Here is a 24,934-nt window from a genome sequence, read left to right on the forward strand (position 1 = left end):
TCACGAGGTGGAAACCTTGCTGAGAAAGTATTTTCTCTCGTGGAGACAGCTGCTCTGCTTTGAGCTGCTGTTACTGACCACGAGGACATCCAGGGTTGTAGGATTTCATTGGGCATGGCAGTTTATTCTCTGCAGTTGTCCTACGTCTCTGTTTCCATGTTGTGCAGTTGTTACAGTCTTCTTTTGGCTGGCAAGGCCTGGTGTTCTCCTACTTCGTGCTTCGTGTAAAGCTTGATTGCTTCACAGCAGACTTATCTATAGCTCTTGTAAAACTAAGCCCTAACTTCCTGCAGGCCAGAGCTGCTCAGCTCAGATGCACTTACATGGACAAGCAGGGCTGAGCTGACTCTCACATACTATTCGTGCACTGTCACATACTGGCAGGCACCTTCTCTCTCTCTCTGGAAGAGCGTGCAATTGCTGCAGCTTCACTCCAGAAAAAGCAGTGGTGAGACCAACCAGAGCCATTTTGAGATTGTGATGCATTAGTCTTAATTAATTTTAAAAAGTGCAGCTACCAGAGATGAGTTGTGAGCTTGATTAACTGCAGGCTTTCTTTACTTCATCCTGTTTAATTGTTTTCCCCTTCACAGGAGAATTTAGTTGAGGTTTTGAATTAGGATAGTAGAAACAATGTGATTTTCTTGGAGCATTTCATGGAGTCTCCTTGTTGGCCTTAATAAATGACTCATTCCTGGGGCAAGACTGAAACTTTTTCCCCTTGTCTTTCCAACTAAACCAAGGAATAAGCTGTGAATTAGTTTTCCAACCTGCCAAGCAACACCACCAGTTTCTAAAATCTGCCTTGCTTTCTTACAGCAGCTTACTGACTTTTGTCTAGTTCTCTAGATCAAGTCCATCCCCTCAGCATTTTAACACAATATTTGCAGGGAAGAGCAGTTTTAAGGATAAAGCATGATGAAACCTGCTTGGAGGCTGCATAGCTGGTGCCTTCAGTAGGAATCTAGCTTCTCAGACAGATGGGAACTTAGAAAATATTCTAGTGTTTAATAATTTGGAATTCTGAAACTTTTGAAGTTGCTTTTAAAGGCACTTATCCCTTGATTCAATCGTAATCTGATTGAATTTTTGAGGGTAATTTGAGGTCATCGGTGCTGTTGACCTCTAAATACAAGTCCCTGCTGTAAGGTCTGTGTCCAAAAGTAAGTAACAGGCTGACTTCTGTAATGCTTCCATTGAAGTGAGGCAAGGATGCACTGCATTGTAGCCCTTCCTGCAGCTTTTGCACAGCTTTAGTATGGATTGTTGCATAAAGTAGTTCAGTCCAATCCCAAAGCTGGCACAAGCCTGGGGCAGCACTTCAGTTCTGGAAGGACGACTGAGGAGCTGAGCAGTGTGATGGCTCTGCTGCCATCTTTCTAGAGAAAACTTGCATTGCTGAGCAGTGACAGCTTCCAGCTCTGCCGGAAAGTGGTGCAGGGGGCTCTTCTTACAGAGGGTAGTGGAAAAGAAATAACAGAACCAGGTTAAAAGCAAAACAAAAGCACCAAGTATCAAAATAAGCATAAGTTTAAATTGCTGTATGGTTCTCATTCATGGTAGCTGTAGCATCGTTGAACACAGTAAGTGAAAAGTGCTGCAACGTGTTCCTATTGTTGCTGCAATTAAGTGATTATTCTTGCTTTTAATGAATGTTGCTGAGCCTCCTGTAATGCCACCAGTTTATTAATTAATTAGCTCCCTGAGGTTTTCTTTAGGAGTGGTTATAGCTCAAAAGCCTTCGGAGCTTATAAATGCTTCCCAGCTTTTTATAAATAGGTGGCAGCTGCCTTTCGAACTGGCACAGCTCTGCACTAAGCTGTGTTCATTGCTGGGCTGTAGTTAATCCAGGTGCCTCCCGAGGCTGCAGCTGCTCCAATAACCCATTCTCACAGTAGCCTCTAGGAACAACTGCAGCTGCCTCCCCCAGCCTGCACTCATAGCTCCTAGCCCCCCGTCCTTTGCATAAAACCTCCATAAAACTGGTAAGATTTGCCTTGTTCTTCTGGAATTAACAAAATGTTACGGATTTTGACAGCTGTGGTGAAGGATGCACATGTTTTAAGTGAGCTGGGCTTTGTGAGGGTGGATCAAGGTTACAGTCTGATGGACATGTAACAAACAGGAGATAATAAACCAGAATGGAGACAGGCAAATTACATCAGGATGGTCACACTGTACGTAGATTTTATTATCACCTAGTTCAAACTGCAGGGCTGGGTAGCTTTCAAGTAGTGAATCACCAAACAAGGATGGTGAGGTCAACTTTAAGCAGCAATCCTCATAGGTGGCATCCATTATCTTCTTTGCTCAGTATCTAATACAAACATGAAATAAGGAAATGCAGCTCTGACCTTTGCCTTCTGTATTCGTGGATCTGATAAGCAGAGCTTGTATATGAACTGGACAAGTTCCTGGATGCTACACACTGCAATTGTAGGAGAAAGTCAGGCTTCTCCCTGCTGCTTTTACATCCTTCAGAGCAAAGCAGTTGTATGGGAAAGGGCAGCAGCAGTAAGCAGACTTCAGGTGACATTGGAGGATTGTGCATAGACTGAAGTCAGTGATGCTGCTGCCATTGCTGCTTGCTGCCTTAAAGCACAACACCTTACACTCACCGCTGAGCACACAAACATCTATTTCCTGGCTGTACAAGAAATACATTTTTAAGTGTAGCTCAAGCTGTGCATCTTACAGTTTGTCACTGGATGTAAAAATACTGTGGGGAAAAAAGCACTAAGTGCCAGTTTTTTAGCCAGTAACTTGGCTCAAGTGTTTCTTCTTCTCCCACCTCCATCTCCATGTGTTAAAAGACACAGAACATGAAACTGCCATCGCTCCCTTTGCACAGACAGACGGGAGGGAACGAAGCTGGAACTGCACACCTAAGCACAGGGTATCACCGGAGCCCTTCTGGCCCCCTTCAATCACGGTGTCACGTGCTGAGGATGCACTGCTCAGCCTGCGGGTGGCAGCCGTCGTATTCCTGCAGGTGGGGGTTATCCAGGTCGCCTCTGTCGCTGTGCTGGGCTGAGCCCTGCTGGCCCCACGGGGGGCCGCTGGTTCTCACGCACACGCAGTGGCTTCCCCTCGAGCCAGGCCTGTACAGCTTCCGGGGCACGCCGGTCCAGTCTCTGTTCACTCCCCCACTAAGAATGCAGAATTGAAATAAATTACAATTCAAACACCCAATTCAGAGCCATGAAATGCTTCTGGAGAATACAGAAGCAGGTCAAAATTCAAAGCACTCTGGGAGATTAACAGTGCACGCGCTGAGACAGACTTTGCTCCCAACATCCTGCTGCCTTCTGATACTTATTTATCAGCTGAAACCCGTGGCTTGAACTTGGTTTTACCAGTGCAGCTACACGCTCTGACCCACCTGAGAGCAACCAACTTCTGCTGTTTCTATTAAGGGAAGAGGAACCGTGGCTGTATGTGGCACAGAGTGCTTAATGGAAGAATGCCTTTTCTGGGGTAGCTAATAGCTCACAGACGATTACGTGTTGTCTTTGGTGAACACAGTGATTTTGAGAACCAGGGCAAAAAAAAAAAAAAAAGATCTCCAAGTATTTCATAGCATCTCTTTATGGGCCAAGTCCTGTCCTATCTGTTCCCCTAACTGCTGTCTTCGACTGCAAACAAGCTCATTCTCACACAGAAGCAAAAGCAAGGTGCACACTGCTAGCATACCTTGCCCAAGCATTTTCCAGTGCAGTCTGTGACATGATTTCAGCTTAAAACAAAATGGTCTCCAATCCAAGGGAGGTACACATCTAAACAGGATAAGTAGGAAATGACTGTTCAAAGATCAATCTTATTTTCATATGGTTTTGAGAGGGAACTGTTGTTCCCTTTGAGACAGGCTGTGAAACCTCAAAAAACAGCAGCTGATCTTTGGATTCATGATGGGTGAGAAGACCTGCTTGAATGCTGCTAACAGTCCAGTGGGATTTCTGACCTGCTTTCCTGAGGACAGGGTGATCACGTGCATGTAGGGCAGCTTCTGAAAGCTGATCTGGATTCCAGTGTGACAAAAGTTTTTGCCTCAGAAATAAAATTCCTGAAGGTGTCAATGATCAGGAAGGATGAGTACTGATTTTCTTTTTAGCCACTCTCCGTGTCGCTGAGCAGAACTCCCTCTCTGCTGCCTCCCACTGGAAGTCAGTTAATTACCATCCCACTGTGCTCCTCCAGCTGTGGCTGAACCAGCAGAGGGAATTAATTCACACAGAAACAGATAAACCTGGCACAAACTGCTGGTGGTGCTCCTGGTGGGTTGGCTGAAAGCACAGCCTCAGAAATACAGACAGAAGTTCTTGTGGGGAGGCCACAAGAACTCACCTAAAGAAGCTGGGACACCTTCTAGTGCCTCTTCTGCTATGATAAAGCTGTGGGTGCTCAAACAGAGGGGCAGAAATGCTCTGCTCCAAGAAGCCCAAGCATGACTGCAGGAAAGCAGTACTTACCTCTGCCTGGAGCACCAGAATCGGCTGCCCTTGGCAGAGCTCCACTCAGAGTTGCAGGGTGGAAACTGCTCCTTCCACCGATCACTTTCTGCTTTGAACTTCAGCCCTTCCTCGATGGCAGCCTCAGCCTGCTTTAAGGCCTCTGTCGGTGCCCCATTTTCATCATAGAATCTGCCCACCAGCTTCCCTTGGAGAGAAGAAGATCAATTAAGACTACATCATTTCCAGGCAAGGAGCGAGCTGCCCAGAGAAGTGGCAGTCTCCTTTTCTAGAGATATTCAAGACCTGTCTGGATGCTTTCCTGTGTAACCTACTGCAGGGAACCTGCTTTAGCAGGGGAGTGGATTTGATTATCTCCAGAGGTCTCTTCCAACCCCAACAATTCCGATTCTCTGAAAGTGACTAATTTCTGTGGATTATTATTATTTTTTTTTTAAATAATTTGTTATTTAATGACAAAAAAGAAAATAATCAAAGAACTACACCAGAGGATCTTTGCTGTGGCCTCATTTTGAAACAGAACTGAGCTACCTCCCTTCACATCATGGATCACACAGCAACTTGCACATGTTATAAACCCACACAGGACAAGATTAGCGACTCTCTGAAGATCACAAAGTCAACAGCACTTGCTCAGCTCCAGGACTTGAGCTCAGCAGCCATACCCAGGTGACACACATGGCAGCCACCTACCCACACAGGCGTAGTTGGTGCTGTAGAAGGACAGCCAGCTCTGGATGGTGAGCATCTCTGCTGGCGACAGCGCAGACACATCATCCACCAGGCCTGACGGGGTGAAGTCTCCAGTCGCAAACGCTCTGCTGGCATCTCTTCCTGTGGCAGACAACAGGCCTGTCAGCCCTGCGGTCCCCAGAGCTCCATAAGGCCCCAGGGAGCCCCACCACCCTGACAGCCCCAGAGCTTTGCAGGGCCCCAGAGAGCCCTGTCAGGTCCTGGGGAGCCCAGCGCCCTCTTAGCCCACAGGGAGCCCCAGAGCCCTGACACCTCCGGAGTCCCCAGAAGCCCTGTCAGGCCCCAAGCAGCCCCTCAGAGACCCCTCCGCGCCTCAACCTCAGGGTCCTGACAGATCTCCTCCCTCCCCCCACCTTCGCCCGCCCACCTGCTAGGCCGCTGTAGGTCCCGCCGGGGCCGTAGTGCCTGCGGCCGGGCTGCACATCGAAGACGCGGCCCAGAAGGGCGAGATAGAGGCCGGGGTCCCCCGGAGCACCGCGGTGCCGTCCGAGCTCGGCGGCGCTCAGCAGGCGGTTGCCGGGCTGCAGCCAGGCGCGGGGATCGAACCCGCGGTCCAGAAGCCAGGCGGCGCCCAAGCACAGAGCGGCGACTACTACCGCACCCCGCCGCATGGCGCCGCCGCTTTTTTACAACAGCTTCACGACGGCGTTGCGCGGCGCCTGACGGCGGCGTGGCGGGAGAGACGCGTGGGGCGCCGCGCTGCTTTACGGACGGCGTCGTAAAGAGACGGGGCGGGGCTTTACGGGGCCGGGCGTCGCTTGGCGGCAGTGTGGCGCGGCGGCCGCCGGCCGGGCGCTGACAGGTGCGGCGCGCGGGAAGCTGCTGACTAAGCCGGGCCGGGCGGAGGCAGAGGGAAGAGGAAGGAGAAGGAGCGAGAGCGGCTCTGCCCGGCGTCCGGCCGCAGCTCGACGCCCATGGGGACGGCGGCGAGCCACAGCAGCGAGGAGGAGGAGGAGGGAGCCGAGGAAGGCATGGAGGCGGCGGCTCAGCCCGGCGATCCCTTCCCGGCCGCCAGCCCGGCTCCTGCGCTGCCGCCCGCCGAGGTGCTGCTGGAGCAGGCCCGGCTGCGCGAGGCCACGGCGCGGCTGAGGGAAGCGGCGCTGCCGGAGTCGTTAGTATCGCGGCACCACGGCGCGTTGGTGCGCTGGTTGGAGGAGCGGCTGAGCCGCGGCGACGAGGCCGTGAGTCTGGAGCAGTTCTGCGAGGTGCTGGAGAGCGTGTCCCGTTTGACGGCCGGGTCGCGCGGGGAGAGCGAGGAGGTGAGAGGGGGGAGCGCGGAACTGGGAGTGCCGAGCGAGCGGCCTCGTGAGCCCGGCCTGCCCCGCCGGCAGCAGCGGGCAGAGGCCGTGCGGCAGTGCGGGTGTTGTCCCGCCCCGTAACCCCGAGAAGGAGCGGTTCCGGCTCTGCCCCGTCGGTACCGGCAGTGCGGGAAGCGCCCTGAGGTGGCTCCGATGAGAGTTTGCTGTGCTTCGTTTGATTGTTTCTCTTTAAAATCGGCCCGGCGCTCCCCTTGCAGCACCCGGTTGCACGGCGGGACGCTGTGCTGTGTGTGACAGGAGGGGTGAGGCCTCGGTAGTAGGAAGGAGCGTGGTTTCCTTTCAGCTCTGCAAAGGGATACGGGGAGCCGACAGCCGGAGCACCAAACTGCAGCACTGCCCTTTGTGCCCGTTCTAGAGCCGGACTCCAGAAAACCCCATTGGGGTTTCCACAGCTACCGAAGGAGGTGGCTGTGTCCAAAGCTGTTTCCTCATGCAGTTCCTGGGACTCCCCGGTGTCTCCCTTCAGCCTTTCTATGGCTCCCAAGTGGCAGGATAACTGGAAGCTGACCTTTGAGTCGCATGTGTGCTCCTAGGAATGAGTCAGTGCTGACATAGTAACCAGGCGCTGGGAGGAGGTTGGTGCTGTCACACAGGCTGTGTGTTGGTTCCAGGCTGCTTCACACAGCTGGCTGAAACACTCCCTCTGAGTTTACCCTTAGAATCACAGAATCATTAAGGCTAGAAAAGACTGCTACAATCACTGAGTCCAACCATCAACCCATCCCCACGTGCCCACTAACCTCAGTGCCACGTCCAATTCCTTCCCAAGAGCCATTAACCAATGCTTCTTAACCTCTCACAAGTCAGAGAGTGATATCAGTATACTGAGATTCCCTCTGTTAATACAAGCGACTGAGTTTTGCAGGCTAAAGAAATACTTTGGGGATTGCATTTTTCATCTTCCTCTGCATGACAAGTATGGGTTGCTTTTTTTTTTCCACATTCTAGGAAATGAGGAAAAAGCATGTCATGGGATTTGTGCTGGGATGGGGATGTGGTCGCAGCTCATCTGTGCTGCTGTGATGTTGGGATGTGTGTGGAAAACCCTCATTCATTGTTTCTGCTGCTGGCAGCAGCCCGTGGGCTGAAAGTGAGGTGTTTGCGGGTGGCAGGGCAGAAGGTTTCCACTTTTTGACATTTACAGAGTTCTGCCTGGCACACATGAAGTTCTCACCTCCCATTAAGTTTTTCTGTTCTCAGTCTGGGGCTTTTGAGCGCATTTGTTAAATGCTTTATGGGCAAAATAAACCTCTGTCTATTGGTTAGTTAAATTAAACCTTTCTTAATCTATCAGTGCTTCAGCAGTGGCTGTGGAATGTATCCAACTTTTGCTCAAAATGTGGATGCTTCAGTTGTACTGAGTGCAATGAATGGAATATAAAGTCTTCCCTGGTCACACCTCAGAGATGCTGCGTTGTGCTGCCCTTCTGGAAGCTAAAGGGCAGATTTGTCTACATACCTCATTTCTGAGATAAGTTACTCCATGGTCATGGTTGAGCTTGGTAGGAAACGTTAGGATTTAATGCTTTTATTAAGGAGCAGGATGAAGGTGGGCTGCAGTGAAGGTGTTCCTGCAGAGGTAACTCTGTCCCACACATGAGTGCAGCTCAGGAGCTGTGTCTACACACGGGGTGGGTTGGTTGGTACAGCCCTGTGCACAGCAGAGCAGTGGAAACTGCCAATGCTTTGTGTTGAATAGCACTGAAGTTACACTGAGCAGACAGAAATAGTTGTAGACTTTTGGAGTCAGTGAGATTATAGATCTGCTGAGGTCACAGGAAGGGTTTAAAAAAGAAAGCTGCGTTAATGTGCAAAGAAAGTGTCAATGTGGTAATCTCTTTGTGCATGCAAGTGTCAGGTGTTGGCTTAAAGCAGTGCTTGGCAGCCCCAGCCTTATCCTATGTGACGTTTATTCTCACTGGTAGCATCCCAGAGCTTGCTTGCTTCATGGATTAGTGATTATACAGCGTGACCCCAGTCGGAGGCAGGAGAAGTCATGTAGCAAAGCTGTGCCTTCATTTGTTTTGGCACTGGATCTGTTTGTTAAAATGAATTCCCTCTATTGTCCTCGAGCAAAGGCCCTAGCTCTGCTTGGGGAGCTTCCTCTGCCCAGAACCCTTCATGTACACTGCAAAGAGCAAAGCTGTGGAGCTGCCACCAGGGCTCCAGCTGTGGGCTCACATACGGACCTGCAGAGCCCAACTTCAGCTCCACACAAGTGCCACCACGACTTCAGCCAACTCAGACGTCGTGCTTCAGCTCGGGTGCCTTCCGAGGACTTTGCTCTCATTTGCTGCTGTAATTATGTCACGTTTAATTGGCAGGTTATTTTAATCTAGTCATCTCAGATTGTTTCTCTCCAGGATATTGCTTTTATAATGGTACATTGGTTCTGATAATGAGGACCAAGCGAGTCTCAAGTGTGGGCTTCTTCCTGAGCTTTGTGCTTGTTGGACACGTGGGCTGCTGGGTTTAGAGGCTGGGTGGCTTGCTGCTGTAGCTGAGTGTGGAATACACTTATACTAGGGCCAAAATAAGTAAATCTGGCAGTGGTTCACTTCAGAAAGAAAATAAAGTCTTGTAGACTTCTACCTGGTTTCATTCTTTTCATAAATGCTTTGGTAAACTGTCTTCAACTGGCGTTCAGTGCAAGAAGACAGGTGATGGAAGGGAATAAACATCAAAAAACGTAGTTCTGAGAATTTTTCTTTTTTAAATAAAGGAAATATCACAGAATGGTTGGAAGGAACCATTAAGATCACCCAGCCCCAACTCCCCTGCTGCAGGCAGGGACACCTCACTGTACACCAGGTTGCTCACAGCCCCATCCAGCCTGGCCTTGAGTGCTTCCAGGCAGGGGGCATCCACAGCCTCGCTGGGAAACCTGTTCCAGTGCCTCACCACCCTCACAGTAAAGAATTTCTTCCTAATTGTCAGTTTAGAAACAAGTGAAACCTGAAAGATTTCGAATGGCTGCAGTGTGAAATGGATGTGGCCCCAATGAGTAATGCATTGTGATGCTTTTAGAACAAACCTGGCATTTAATGGAAGAGGGTTTTTCATGTTCTTTCATGAACATCTTCTTTGCAGTCACAGATGTTGGGTGGATGGATACTGCTGATTCACTGGTGTGGATGATGTGCTGTCTCCACCTAAGCATAGCTATGGTTGGCTTCAATAGGAATGCAATGCAAATGCCTTAAAACCTGCTAAAGACTGCAGATTTTCAACCAGGCTATGTTTGCTCTTGTCATAAATTCAATGCTGCAGCAAACAGACTTTTTTGATTTTAGTTTAGTGCTGTTGTAATGTTCCACTGTTGCTAAGGTTTACATGAAATACGTTGAAGGAGAGATGCTGAAATAAAGGTTCTTTTTTTTCTTTTTCTTTTTTTCCCCCTGTCAGGCTTTTGCACAATTTGATGCTGAAGGAGATGGCACTGTAGATGTGGAGAATATGCTGGAGGCTCTGAAGAATTCCAGTGGAGCTAATCTTCAAGGGGAGCTGAGCCACGTCATCAGGCAACTGCAGGCTTGTTCACTCGTTCCAGGTATGGGGACAGCATGGAACAAATGGTTTCCCAAGTCCTGCCCTGCATAAGGAATGCTGCTTCAGTGAACTGCTTTAGTGGTGTTTCTTGTCCTAATCTTCTCAAGCCTCTACTCCAAGCTGTTCTCGTTGCCCTCGTATCAAACAAGTGAAGTTACTGTAAGTTTAAACCTTCACATAATGATGTTCAGCTCAAACACTTCTATAAGCGACTGATATTTTCTCTGTGTGGTTGTTATCCTTGTTTAGTTCTTCTCAGAGACAGAAAAAAGTGTCTTGCAGAGTTCTGGTAAAGCAGTCACAGCCCTTATACTTGATAGCTGAAAGAATATATCCTCTGCTGAGTCTGTTTCAGGTGATGAGTCATAAACGTTGCTGTATTGTTATTTGGATCTTGGAATCCTACTAAAACACATTTGGTATTTGATAGCTTTTATTTTTGAAAATGACAGTTTTTGGAATCTGGGTTCTGGGATAAGTGTCAGTTTCTGTCTTTCCTCCCGAGCTTTTAATGATAAGTGGCTAAAGGGGATTTACCTTAGAGGATGGGACAACAGTGTCAGGACTGGCTAACAGATGAGCCATCAGGAAGTACTTAGGGAGTATTGTTTGATGTATCTAAGTGTGCTGTGATGGAGAGTAACGCTGAAGCTGAAATCTCTTACCTAGATGGTGGAAAGCATTAGGGACTTCTTTGGGAATCATCCACAGTGCCAAAGGGAGCTGCCTGATGCAGCTCCAGTGAGCAATGTGGGAGCAGCACGCAGCTCAAAGCCAAGCAGGGTCTGTTTCACCCCGATAGTGAAGATAAGGGTTTTGAACTTCTGGACTGCAGAATGTGCATAAGAACTAAGATATTTGGTAATTGTTATGAGCTCTTCTGGACATCTGAAGTAGCCAACAAGTTATTTGTTTGCACTTTCCTTAGCCCTGCTGTGGTTACTTCATATGGTGGAATGGAGTTCTCATATTGGCTCTCGTGCTTCATTAGGATTTATCTCATAATAAGAGGTAGAGGGGAACAATGTGGACTCGAATCAGATGTTGCAACAAAGAGAGAAATTGCGTCTCTTTCTAGGTTTTATAGATATATTTTCCGAATCTAAAGAGCGCCTTGGCCTTCATGCTTCAATGATCCTGAGGTTCCTGCACCGGAATCGCATTTCCAGCACTGCCATCCCTTACCCTGTGCTGGAGTACTTCAACAACATCTGCATGATGCGCTCCTCTGTTCTGAAGGATTCCTTGGATCGACTTCTCCTAAAAGAGAGAGGTATGTCGTGGTTTTGCTTTTTCCTTTCTTCCTTTCCAAAATGACCGTGTAACTGCAGCTTGAAGAAGTGTTTCCAGACAAGTGGAAAAGCTTCCTTTAATCTTTGGCAGGCACGACTTTTAATGGTGTTGATCCTTATTGAAATGGATCGAGTTATTTAGAGAAACAGTTGGCTTTGTCTGTTCCCTAGCATAGCTGGATTGAGGTTTTCTCCATCGTATGTTACTTTCTCCTGTTACATTTTTGTATTTGGGAATAAAACTACTAAAATAATGATGGGACAATAGGGAAAGGAGGCTGCTGGACAAAGGTACGTCAATATTTTCATACCTCAAGTGGTAGATTAGAATTATTGTGACTTCATCTGCATTGAAACTCTGCTGTGCTTTATTTTCTGTCAGGAACACTTCTCCAGGAACTTTTTTCTGTGCCAACAAGTTAACTTACAGGAGACTGTAATAAAAGTAAAATGATTCTTAAAAATGAGCAAAAGAAGAATGCGTGCTTTTAGTTATAATTTTTTCCCCCCAGAATACCCCAGCGACTTGAATGGTAACGAGGAGTCGGACAAGCTGAAGTCTGTCACAAAGTGCTACACTCACATAGAAACCTCATCCAATTCTGCTGATATTGACAAGATGACAAACGGGGAGACAACGTCCTTCTGGCAGTCTGATGGCAGTGCTCGCTCGCACTGGATACGGTGAGTGCCCCAGCAGCGTGCAGCTGAGCTTCAGGTTTGCCAGTTCTTTGGTCTTACAGCCAGGAAGGGTGACTGAAGGTCTTGGAATTACTGAGTGACAGGTGACTCTTTTTGAAAACATGTATTGTGAAGCTTAAAGGCCTAATGTGGCTTGTAAAGGCCACGCATCTTTTGTGTTGATGCATGTGCTTCTTTAGCTAACTTTCCAACCCGTGTTAGAGATGCCGTGGTTAGTGCTTGAATGGAAGTGCTTTGCCATCACATAGACAGTTACTGCTCCTTGGAACAGTGATTTCCAGTAGATTGTAGAATCACAGAATGGTTTGGGTTGGAAGGGACCTGAAGGATCTCATTCCAACCCTCTGCTGTAGGCAAGAACACCTCCCACTGCACCAGGTTGCTCACTGCCCCATCCAGCATGCCCTTGATCTCCTCTAGGGAGGAGGCACCCACAACATCTCTGGCAACCTGTTTCAATGTCTCACCACCCTCAGAGTGAAGAATTTTTTCCTAATATACCCTCTTCCAGTTAATAGCCATTACATTACACCTCATTCTATCACTACTTGCCCTTGTAAAAATTCCTTCCCCACATTTCCTATAAAACTGGAAACTGGCTGAGGCTTAGCTAACAGTGAAGCTCTTGTTTAATCTTCTATTTCGATGAATATTTTTTTCTTTGCTTTGCAGATTAAAGATGAAACCAGATGTTGTTCTGAGACATCTGTCTATTGCCGTGGCAGCCAATGACCAGAGCTACATGCCACAGCAAGTGACAGTGGCAGTGGGAAGGAATGCCAGCAGTCTCCAGGAGGTCCGAGATGTTCACATTCCAAGCAATATCACTGGCTACGTAACACTGTTGGAAAACGCTAACATTAGTCAGATGTGTGAGTCAATAAAGATACCCTTGGTATATTGCTCTGTTGCTTTTTTTGAAGGTGAAAGTTTGGGTAGGTCACGGAGTGATGTGTTGCAATGTCAGTTATTAGAGCAGAAGCTGCTGACCTAACTCTTGAGGCTGATAAGTTGTTCTAATTGTAGTTTAATTTCTAGTCTGTATGAGAGTCTTTAAGTCCTTCTCGTGGTGTCTGTAACTGGGGTTAAGGGTTGAAGAGCTAGAATGATGAAAATGCAGCTTCAGCCTTTATGTGTGACGACATCAGGCAGTGTTAAAATATCTTTGCTTGCAGAGGGAAAGCATATGTTAGATAATGATATCTTAGCAAAGAAAACTGTATCTGGCAGGCTATTTTTTTGTATCTGAAGATTCAGTCAGATGATTTTTGCAGAGCAGGTTTTATGCTGAGGATTTCTAAGCAGTGTTATTTTTAAGTCTGGTGGATGTGTGGTGGCTGCATTGTAACCAATCGGAGGAAGAGCTGCTCTTTCTTAAGATGGTTTGTGAAGCCTCAGAAACTTTGTACCTTCACCTGAGATGCTTTTCAGTATGACAAGCTTTCACTGCCACAGAAGCAGGTGACGAGGATATGGTTTCTCAGAAGTAACTAAGAGAATGTTATCCTTACAAAATGATAAAAACTTTTATCATTTTATCCACTTTTATATGGAGCTTTAAAAGTTTGCATTTATGCTTTATTCATTTTCCTTACTTTTCCCATCCCCTTCTCACCCAAGGCATTTCCTATGTATGTAAGTAAAAAAATACGATTGGTCCTGCTGAAATCATGTTTAATCTCTTTCTAAGTTTGAAGGTCCTTTACTGCTTTTTTTCCTAACTTCTGGAGGAAGTAGTGACTCACATAAGCCATTTCAAAAGCTGAATTTATGAAATGATAGGGTTCCTAGTTACAAAGAAACATACACGTGCTAGTTGTCCAGATGTGGGAGTAATCTGCTATGTTTGCTGCTATTTGTCTCTGAGTTTTTGCAGCAATTGTTTTAAATACTGGGATTTTTCTACCTCTCATCCAGGAGACGAAATGGAAAAAATGTTTGTTTTTTTTTTCCTTTGACAGATGTACAGATAAACATCAAGCGTTGCCTTAGTGATGGATGTGACACCAGAATCCATGGGCTCAGGGCTGTTGGTTATCAAAGAGTTAAGAAGGTGGGCGTCTCAGTCTGCGATGCTTCAGCTATCTGGTATTGGTCTCTGCTGACCTCTCTGGTAACAGCTTCCATGGAAACCAACCCAGCATTTGTTCACACTATATTACAAAATACTCAGTAAGTACCAAACTTCCTGGTTGTGTCTTTTGTGGCTACTTCCAGCTTCTGTGAACAGATCAGCCTTGTGCAACTGGTTTCCACTCCCTCCATTAAGATATTTAAACATCCTTTTATCCACCACGTTGTTTAAATTTTTATATTTCACCTTTATCCTCTTTCACATACCAGAACAAGTATCATTCTTGTACCTGCTGCAGCCAGTTCAATTGTTAAGCCACAATTGAATGGACACCAAAAATTATGGGCTTCGTTTATCCTTTGGCTTGTAATGTTTCCAGCTCTCTTAACTTCATTGATTATAAATATGGGAGAGCTTCCACTTGTGCACAGAGCTTAATTTAGCTTCTTTTTCACCAAGTTTTGCTTATGTAACACCTTGCTGTTCGTTGCAGGGGAATACAGTCCTGCATATGCAGTATGGCTGCAGATGCTTGTGGTCATTGGCTGCTTTCTGTGTAACGTTTCCTTGTTTGACTGCCAAACTCTTCTGCCTGATGACTTGAAGGATTGGAATTGTAATAACATCTCTACACACCCACGTCAACTTTTATAGAGCTCAGTTAGTGTGCTACCACCCCGCTTAAGAGCACCGCTGTCATTAGCTAATGAATACTGTAGGCTGAAGTCCATTAATGCTATCTTTTAATTGCAAACTTTTAAACTTTGTATATGCTCTTGTCTGTTTGAGGAGTGCTCGTGGCTACTTGACTGTAGTTCATCATTTCTATGCAGTTTAGCTTTACTGAAGCACAAGGCCTGCACTTTTGCTACAGTTTTGGTATTGCTCGAGATTGACATTTCTGATAAGGCCTGAAAACAGTTATTTAAAAAGAAAAGAAGCATTCAAAAATAACACATAGCTGTGTTTGGAGTTGTAAAGTCTAAAACCAAACTTAGGTGGACTTGATGCGAGCAATTAGAATTCCTATTGTCAGGGGTTATTACTTTTAGCTTAGGAAATCAAACAAAAATCAAAAACGTTCAAATCATTTTGGAAGTTTTAAATCAGTTTTCCCCTTGTTAACGGGCTCTTGCTCAACTCTGGAACCATTTAAACAAAGATTATATTTAGACAGCAGGCTGTTCCTAATTCTGTCATAGACTTAATTCAAAACACCTTGCTTTATTTCTCACTAAATCTGAGATTGAGACTGAAATTTCAAGGTTACTCAACAATAACTGAACTTTTCCCAGCTACAGTGCAATTCTGGTTTAACTTTGAATGGATTCTCTGTGTAAATAGGTTCTTCCTGCATTCAGAAGCTGTTTGTAGAGAGCTACTTCTAAAAAGCATAAAGAACTAAATGTCTGTTTTCTTTGATTATCTGGTTTTCTGAAGTTATGTTCCATCCTTTTTACTAGGAAAGCCCTGCAACACATGCCACCTCTGTCTCTGACTCCAAGTTCTACAGATTTTTCAAGCTTCTTATCTCCAAATGTTTTGCAAGAAGTAGATAGCTTCCTTATAAGAATAACAAGGTGAGATCATGTTTAATGTATTCTGACAGAAATGGAAAATGGTTTAGAAAAATTTGTATAGCAAATGTCTTCTTTCTTTTTTCCCTTCTGTTTCTTTTTGCTACCTTGGAAACTTCAAAGGCATGAGAAACTGACACCCTGGGTTTTCTGTGTGAGCATTATTTATTTAAAAACAAAGCATCTATCCTCCTGTCTTTGGTTTTGAACGCAGTGTAATTTAATGTTAGGATGATCTGCAGCAGCTTCAAATGGGGCTGGAGGGGCTTTGATCAAGAAGAAATTTCAACTCCCGGTGATTGCAAAAGTCAAAGGCTGCTCCAGATTGCATGGTCCTGAATGGTGACAAAGCACTGAGGGCAATGGTAGGCAGAACTGCTGATAACAGGGAAAAGGAAGTAGAGCTGAAGGGATAGCTGCTGTCAGAAAGCAGTGTAACTGGTGTGCTTGTGCTCAGGGCCTGATTAGCCTGAGCTCTGATATGAAGGGAATGTGGATTTTACTGTTGGAGGAAACCATTCATTTATGGAGATTGCTGCAAAGTACAACTCCATGAAAGCAGTGTCCATCAGTGCAGGCCTTTTGGGAAGTGTTTGCTGCTCATCTGAGAGATACTGGAGTGTCCAAAAGGCCAAATTCAGGTCTTGGGTTCCTTGCTAACAACTGGGTTTGCACAGAGCAGGGTGTTCTCTTCATCTCTCTGTACAGTACCAAATGCTGTAGCAACTGTAACAAGCCACAGAACTGCTGGATTTTATATTTCTGTGCTTTGAAGAGTTCTCCAATTACCACATCAGAAGCAGTTATCACATCTTAAAACTGTACTTGCTGCACTTGTCCTGAGGTTTTTTTCTCTGCTTTTTTTTCCTCTCCCCAGTTGTTGTACTACTCCAGACGTTGAACTTACGCTCTTGGCCTTTGCCTTAGCCAGGGGGAGTGTTGCTAAAGTGATAAGCTCCCTTTGTGCAATCACTGATCATCTGGACACTCCATACAAGGCTTCATCTCTTATCGCTTCTATGGCAACAGTTAGACAGAACCTGCTGTATAAATATGGTAAATGAATGATTGTTGGATTTCTTTCCTCTATGTACTTATGATAATGTACAGCTTTCTCAGTTTTTTTACTTGTTACCTTGCTGGCATTTGAAATTATGTAAGCTGTCCAAGTTAATGACTCTTACTAAAAAGACAGAGCCTGTAAAGGTGAACTACCCTAAGAATTCATGATTATGCAAACTTGCTGTAATCTAAGAGCTGAACCAGTTGGCATCATCTTGGAGAGGGAACATGAACTGTGTGACCCCTTTGCCGAGGTGATGTTAGTGTTTGTATAGTATTAAATCAGCAGATGTCATTTTCCTTTTATTCTTCCACTAGCACACTTATTTTTGTGTGTTCAGACTCAGCGTGTTACCTCTCTTGCAAACACATGCATATATACAGGTTAAAATGTTTTAGACATGATAAAATTAACACAGATTTAAAGTTCTTTTATTTTTGCTTTTATAAGTTAGTCTGAATATTTGTCCTAAGTATGGAGCCATGCATGCTCTGGCATAAGGCAGAGAAATCTTGCAGTACTGACTGCACTTGCTTGATGAATGTCTTCTTTCAGGTGCCAGCTCCTGAGATTATCATTATTATCTCATAAAGAAGTTTTCTTTTTGTTAGCCTTTAATATGTTTTGTCAGAGCTTCTTGGCTTGTGCCAAGAAGTAGATTAGTTATAACTATCCTGTCAGTATTTGCTTCCAAAGGGTTGGAAAACCACTTTGTATTTCCTGGAGTAATTACTGCTTTTTGCAAGACGAGTGGTGTTTCCTGCATAGTGCATTGCAGACAACTGAGGGAAAAAGAGCTGTGATGATTCTCATTCTCCTGTATGTATCTGAAGGCCTTAGCTATGTTCATCTAACATAACCCCTTACACTCTAGTTTCTTCCCCCCCACCCTCCCCTTTTTTTTTTATGTGAGATAATGGTAAGAAGATCAGAGCACTGTAACTTTTTTATTTATTTTTGTGTGAAGAGCTTAAAACATCTTTATATCTTCTCATGCTGTTAAACCTGATGTTTTTCTTGTTTAGGAAAGCCATTACGACTGACTTTGCAAGCGTGTGATGTAAAGGGGAAAGAAGATAAATCAGGGCCTGAAAACCTCCTTGTAGAGCCGTGGACTGGGGATGGTAAGAGCCTGCACTTAAAATCCAGAACTTAAACCAGGCATACAGGCTGTTAACAAGTGGTGTTACGTGTGTATTTGGCACTATTCAGTAGTTTTGTGATACAGAAGATGTGTTCAAGAGCAAACAAAAAAAACCTTGATATGTAAATCTGTTTTACTGCAAGGTGAGTATCTCAGGATCCACTTTGTTCTAAAACAACAGCAACAAAAAGGATGTCATTTTGGGGAGAATTATTGATACTGTATGGAAGAAGCAATAAGCAGTCACAACAAATTGACACCAGGGCCCATTCTGTGGCTTGAAATCATAAATCATTCACTGCTGGTTTCTCAAATATTGATGGAGAGCTTTGGAACAAATCACTGATGCTTACTGACTGCTCATACCTATTAATTCTCCTTCAAAGTATATTTTATAGGATGTTCTTATGTGCTGCACACACTGGAGAGAAAGATTTGTTTTACAATCTCCTTTTGAACTGAAATGCCACACAACCTTTCTGTGTACTGTCTTGTGTGGTGTTATTTGTAAATGAAAGCTGCAATGACAGCAGATCAGGCGAATTCTAAATACTCTTTACCCCTTTGTATACTCGTGGATGTGGTTTGAGTTTATTTTCTTTAGTTATATTGTGGACTCTCTTCTGATGTTTTGTTGATCGGTTTGAGGAACAGTGAGTTTATCAGTGTGCTGAACCACAAGCCAAAACAATACTGGGAGCTACTAATAACCTTTAATGGGAAAACACTCTTGAAATTGCTGTAGGTAGTGCATTCCCAGGAGTGACAGTGCTGAGAGACCTGTGTATGCTCTGGGGGGGATACAGTCTTCTACTCTTTTTATTTGGAAACATTTCAAAATGAGCTACAGCATTTTGCTACCATATTGTGTGTTTCCCCTCTTCTAGTACCCCATCTCTGTATTCTCTTTCCAACATTTTCCCCTAGCAATCCTTCCAGCCTCATTCTGTTCTCGTTGCTCCTTTAGGTTTTCTTACTGAAACAGGGAAGACCAGAGCAAGTATCATTCTTTCTACTGGAACTGAATCTTCATTTCAAGTGACACAAATTAGAATAAAGGTACAAGTCTTTCTCTTTTTCCCTGACAAGAGGGTTGAATTATGTTGTTTTGTTGTTTTTTTGGTTGTTTTTTTTTTTTTTTTTTTTTTTGTATTAACTGAAATTTGAAATTCATTGTATTTTGGAGTTTTACATTTGCATGAGTCATGAGGAGCTGAAGGAAACAGAGATCTGAAGTTATTTCAGGGTGCCACAAGCATGTAGTCAAGATATGCATTTCATATTGCTTTTGTCTATGTCTTGTACTGTACTCAAGCCAGTGAGTTTTAGGTGCAGAGTATGAATTTATTAGATTGTGTTCCCAATATTTAAAATAATTCTTCAACTCTGAATTGGAAGTTTCAAGATACAGCTTGTGAGTTCACAGTAACTGGGGTTTTTCAAGATCTTTTCAGAGACATCAGTGCAGTTTGAGCACTAGGGGTGGTTTTATCTGATTTAAAAGCAGGGTCTTGTGATTAAATCTCATGACCAGAAGAAAACTTCAGCAAGATTTCTGCAGCTGATTTTATTTAAGTCAAATGAATAATTTAATTGCTGGAACACAGATGCATATTTCAATGTCCAAGAGAATTAACCAGGAATGGACTTCTGGCAAGCAACTTCTAACTGGAGTTGGACAAGAGACTAAATTTTGTCAGTGGAATACAATCTTTTTTTATGTATACAAGAATGAGACCTAATATGGGAGATATCATTTTTAGAATGGTAACTGTAGCAAACATTAACCATGCACATACCTGAGCCCTGGGTTACAAGAACTTCCACAAGGCTTTCCTAAAACATGTTTTTTTTCTTTAGGTTGAGAAGTGTGATTCTGGAGCTCAGATTTGTCAGTATTTAGTTGCTTTCTGTAATGCTTATTATCTTCCTGTGAAAACAATGCCTTACTTTATCACAAGGTTTTCTTTCTACGTTGCTCTGGATGTGCTCCTTAGGTCCGAAGAGGTGCCATTGGGGCACAGTGTGGGCTGGTGTTTGCTTACAACAGTGCTTCAGAAAAGTTCCATGCAGAGGAACACTTCAGAAGGTTTGAAAGCTATGACAAATGGAAGCTGAAGGAGTTCAAGCAGTTCTTGAAAAACAGGTACGGGGCACTTTTTCTGGTCAGTTGAAAAGAAGTGCTATATCAGATCTTGTTGCAATGGCACTTGAGCTATTGAGAATTGCTCCAAATGACTTAATAATGATATGTTATTCTGTGGTCTTAATGAGCCTCAATTTGATGTGTTTGAGGAAACACATACGTAGCTGTTGATTTCAACCACTTGATTTAAAAACCTGTTTAGGTTTCTTTAGGTGAGAAAGTTTCTGTTTGTTTCCTCTTTGCAGCCGTAACATGCTAACAATATTTTAGTGGCATATCTACAACTTTGCAGTTTCTTTCATCTTCACAAAATTTGTTCTGTTCTTCTGTTTATAGGAGTAGTTGTTCCTCCGATGAGTTGGGAGATGATGATCCCATTGGGTGGTTTGAAGTGGAAGAAGAGTGGGATGAGGTGGATGTCAAAATGCAGCAATGCAGAGTTGCCCAAGTAAGAAACCATGAGAGTCCTTCATATAAAATGGATTGCCCACAGTGAGCAGAAGTTCCTCTCTGAGCTCTGTTGTTATATGTATGAATTAAACATAATGATTGTTTGTGCAAGATGAGCTCTTCTGAGTGGGAGTAAAAGCCAAACGACTTCTTGCTGAAAGGATGGTTTGATTTTATTCTCTGAGTTATTATTTTTCTTGGTATGCACTCCTATATAGCTGTAGCTAAATGGTGCTTCAGGATTTAAGTTAATGCAAAATTGTGATAATGCACAGATAAGTAGTTTTATGATGAGTGAGTTTTTTGAACAATAATGTGATTATGGCTTTATTTTAGTATCTTTAGTAACCTATTTTATATTTAATTCTACTTACATTTATTAAAATGTATAATTACTGCATGTTCATGTATGGACACAGATATACATTTGGTTGACTAGATACTCAGTTAAAATATTTTGCACCTTAACATCAAATAATGAATTAAGCAACTTTGTAGATGAATGCAGACGTCACAGAACCATCACTGTGACTTCTTGAGATTCCAAGCTTAGCCTGAATCCCAAGCTCATTATTTTTAATTTGGAGGATGGCTGGCAGGGAGCAAGGCTTGCCTTTCTCCTGACCCACAGTCTTCTCACATATGTGCACTGATGCCTTGTAAAAGGCAAGTTTTTTCTTAACTTTTGAAACCAAACTTTGTGCTGTTTTACATCCTTCTAGTACTTAATGATTAAGTTCCTGTGCACAAGACAAGACACAGCAGAACGGCTGGGAGTGCAGGGCCTGAATGTTCTTGGGTATCTCCGGCCTATGCGAGAGGAGCCCAGCAGGAGTATGCACTGCTTGCAGTGCAGGAAGACAGATGATGAGACAGTCTGTGGCACAACTCTTCTCCTGAAGACACTTCATTTCATCCAGCAGCTTGCACAGGACCTGGTATTTTTGCTTTTTTGCTGTGTTAAGCATGTATTTTCCTTGCTGAAAGTAATAAGGCTATGCTAACAGTGATAATGAATAGATGGAAGCATAATAATTATTAGAACCATGCTTTGGAAGAAAAAAATGTTCTCAAGAAAAAGACATTACATTGTGTTTGCTGAAGTTGACTGGTAATGTGCTTGCTTTGACCCTGAAGAGAGTTAAAAAACATCTTTGAGAACCAATTTGGAAATAGCAATGCTAGCTAAAATAGATGGAGGAGAAGGATGCTGCAGTGCTTATTAGAGTGTAACTGTGAAGCAGATGTAGAAAAGGCATGCAGAGGTAGCTAGGTAAGTTGCATAAATTATAACATGTCCTCTTCTGTGGAAGTAATTCTGTCAGTCTCTGAGGTGAGACATATAAAGTTCATAGGCGTGGCTGGTATGCACTGATTTAGTCACCATGATGTGTCCTCTGTCAAGGACACGAGTCAAAATAATGCTCTGTTCATGCAGTGCTTGATTCAGTGCCTTTTCAGCTCAGATTCAGAACTTTGGGCATTTTGTCTGTTACTTAATTTCAGTCAAATTAGAAAGAGACACAGACTCTTGTTGAATATGGCGAGACAGGGATGGTATACAAGACAAGGGAAAAGGAAAGATTCCCTATTCATAGCTCTGTGAAGGGGAAGGTTTTAGCCAAAATTATCAGAAAAGCTCTGAATGTGAGAGAAAACTTAGAATGGAACTCATGAGAGATGCAAAAGTAGAGCAAACTAGACTGTGGTAACACCCGTAGTTGGAAATCTGCTTCTTGTAAATGTGTTCTGTATGGAGTTAAAATGCTGCATTTTCTTTGTCTTTTTAAGGTTCAACAGAAGGAGAGTGGATTGAAATGCAAGTCATATTTAGATTTCACAGATCTGGATTTACAGCTGTTCTGGAATTTTTATAATAAACTTCACCAAAAGTAAGTTGCATCTGTGTTGTGTGACAGAGCACTGTGTATGTGTGTAATTAAATACACTTAATCTATTACTTCATTCCCCTCAAGTAAATCATTTCCATAAATAACGTCATCTTTCTTCTGCCATATGTGTTTTTATCTATTAAGTTGCAGAGAAGATTGAGATGTTGATAAATTTAGCTGATAGCTGTACTTTTTTTGGCTATGCTGTCATATATCTATCTGAGATGATAGCATGATTTATTTTCTATAAAAAGAGCTTCTCCTTTTCTTGTTTTTGCTTCTGTTTTTTTTTTTGTTTTATTACAGCCCAAGGGAAGAGTGCATCTTTGCTCAGACACTACTATTGCAGCTGCTCCAAAGCTCTTTCTCTGTGCTCACTGTAGACAATAAAACTTCTAAACCTCAAGAAACTCTTCAGAGCAAAACACCTGGTCACACAAAAGCTGCAGAAGATCTTTATAGACACCTGTGTGAAGGTAATTTACATTGACTATATTAAATCTGCTGGCTCTCCTGGCTTACAAGTGTGATGAAATAGTTAGAATTTGGGAAAATACATTTATTTCTAAAGACTAAGCAGCTCCCTTTTTTTATTCCTTTTTTTTTGTTTTTCCTTCAGGTAAGTGTGTACTAATTAGTCTACCAAAATGAAATTTTCCTTGACCCTCTGAAGTGCCTTTATAGATTTTTTTGATAACATAAGGCCTGGAAGAAGCTGCAATAGAAAACTTCTACTGAACCTGCCACCTCCTTAAACCAGGAGGAAGCATGATACTTTAGCTGTGATGATACTGAAGTTCATTTAATTCAGATATTTCATATATAAATAAATGTGTATAAGCATATATAAATGTTCTTAGAAGGAGCCTGTAACATTTACATAAACATGAAAGAGTCTGGAGCCAGTGAAAAGAATGGCAACCAGACATTAGATTTCATTGGAAACAGGCTTGAACCCTCTTTACATAAGTAAAGTTTTTGCTAATTAGCTGACAGTCTCCTGAAAAGCAAAGTAGAGAAGCAAGTTGACACAGAATCTGTCACATCTTGAATGCTTTATTAGCTTGATGGTTGTCAAGCCTTAATGTTCCTAGAATTAATTTATTTAACAAGTAAATATCTCCTTTGAGAAACTATTCTTGATGGAAGTCAAAATGTTTTCCCCCATTTTTTATGAGTGTAATATGAGATTGCAAAGGCTTGAAGTTGTGCAGAGCATTGAAGACACAACTGGATTAAATGTGTTTAATGAAATACTAACTTAAGCTTACCATTTTCTTTCCTTTTTGTGTGAGCAGTGGTGGATATGGAGGACACTAACTTCATGCCAGTGAAAATGCTGAAGCAGGAGGTCAAGAACACCTTACTCAGCGGAGCAGCAATCTTTTTCCCAGACAGACAAACCAGGAGAAACCAGCTCTTTGCCATGATGGTAAGCTATTAAATGAGAAATAAATTGTTTACTGCCTGTTTTCTTTATGCAGAAAGCAGCAATCTGAGTTCTTGTTGCCAAATATTACATATATGCTTTGTCCCATTAAACTAAAAACAATGATTCCTTTGCCTCTTTTTACCACCCTCCCCCTTGTAGCTATACTGCTTTTGTGCTGCCAAAAATGAATAGTGAAGTGCAGAAATGATAATGCTTCCTCATAGAGGAGGGGTATGGTACACATCATGCAAATAAATCTTTTTCTTCTAGAAAAACATCACAGAGCAAGAGCATAAGCAATCTGTACATCTTGCCTTCAGATCCTTGTGCACCCACTTCAGGTAAGAGGTCTTGAAACTGAAAAGAATTGTCTGATACCTGTTACCTGTTAATAAAATCATATTTGATCCTTGTTATAAATGTAATTCCACTGAAAATAATTATTTGAAACAATTAACTGACTTTGCTTTAGAAAGGAGAGTACTGCAGTTAAGGGATTTATTAACAATACAAAATAAAATGTAAAATATCCAAGATAACTGTTGATGCTGAAATCACAGCATGCTGTTGGTGGGTTTTTGCTAGCCTATCACCTACTTATTTATTTTTAAGGATCTGTTTGGGGTCTTTGTAGTGATGGTTTGATCAATTTGGATTTGTGAGAGCCTTTTCCAGGAGAACCTTCTTTTTATTTTAAAGTCGTGGTGCAGTAGGATCTCTACAGGTTAATCTTCCTCATGTGGATAACTAAATTTGTATTTTGGAACTATGTGACTTTTTGTTGTTGTTAGTAAGAAGGTCTTTGTTTTGTAGTGATCAAGACCCAGGTGGACTCTTATTATTACCAGAGAAGGGAGTTTCTGCAAATTTTGACATAAGTGAAGTGCTGTCAGTCATGGATACCCTTCTACTGGTGGCAGCAAGAGAGGTAAGTGTTTTTGCACTGCTCCTGCTTCTTTGCAGGGATTTCTGTCGGCATTCATACTCAAGCTGCATGCAGAAGATGTGTTCTTAAAGCAGCTAGTTTTCTCATGCTTCTGGATAAAGCTGTTAATGTCTACTGAGATGTGCA

The 24,934-nt window shown here is 43.3% G+C and overlaps 2 protein-coding genes across 2 annotated transcripts in view; one reads left to right on the forward strand and one right to left on the reverse strand.

Moving 5' to 3' along the window:
- Nucleotides 1-2,167: 2,167 nt before the first annotated feature.
- On the reverse strand, nt 2,168-5,833 carry LOC122184490 (neuferricin). The gene is made up of 4 exons (XM_042879450.1): nt 5,590-5,833; nt 5,163-5,303; nt 4,470-4,656; nt 2,168-3,149 (listed from the first exon to the last, which is right to left on the reverse strand). The coding sequence occupies exons 1-4, from the start codon at nt 5,831-5,833 to the stop codon at nt 2,936-2,938; spliced, it is 786 nt and encodes a 261-aa protein (XP_042735384.1). The 3' UTR covers nt 2,168-2,935.
- Nucleotides 5,834-6,121: 288 nt separating this feature from the next.
- The window catches only part of ZZEF1 (zinc finger ZZ-type and EF-hand domain containing 1), a 53,083-nt gene continuing 34,270 nt past the window's right edge, over nt 6,122-24,934 (forward strand). Inside the window, exons 1-18 of the mRNA XM_042879582.1 lie at nt 6,122-6,481; nt 9,947-10,091; nt 11,169-11,363; nt 11,895-12,066; nt 12,757-12,956; nt 14,046-14,256; nt 15,622-15,738; nt 16,613-16,791; nt 17,824-17,922; nt 18,910-19,001; nt 19,940-20,088; nt 20,425-20,536; nt 21,261-21,476; nt 22,330-22,430; nt 22,737-22,906; nt 23,729-23,862; nt 24,133-24,203; nt 24,676-24,790. Coding sequence (XP_042735516.1) covers nt 6,137-6,481; nt 9,947-10,091; nt 11,169-11,363; nt 11,895-12,066; nt 12,757-12,956; nt 14,046-14,256; nt 15,622-15,738; nt 16,613-16,791; nt 17,824-17,922; nt 18,910-19,001; nt 19,940-20,088; nt 20,425-20,536; nt 21,261-21,476; nt 22,330-22,430; nt 22,737-22,906; nt 23,729-23,862; nt 24,133-24,203; nt 24,676-24,790 — 2,823 coding nt within the window. The 5' untranslated portion in view covers nt 6,122-6,136. The remainder of the gene's footprint in view (nt 6,482-9,946; nt 10,092-11,168; nt 11,364-11,894; nt 12,067-12,756; nt 12,957-14,045; nt 14,257-15,621; nt 15,739-16,612; nt 16,792-17,823; nt 17,923-18,909; nt 19,002-19,939; nt 20,089-20,424; nt 20,537-21,260; nt 21,477-22,329; nt 22,431-22,736; nt 22,907-23,728; nt 23,863-24,132; nt 24,204-24,675; nt 24,791-24,934) is intronic.

This window comes from Lagopus leucura, unplaced genomic scaffold (genome assembly GCF_019238085.1).
Source record: "Lagopus leucura isolate 7727_CA_CO unplaced genomic scaffold, USGS_WTPT01 Super-Scaffold_100024, whole genome shotgun sequence".
Classification (NCBI taxonomy): Eukaryota; Metazoa; Chordata; class Aves; order Galliformes; family Phasianidae; genus Lagopus; species Lagopus leucura.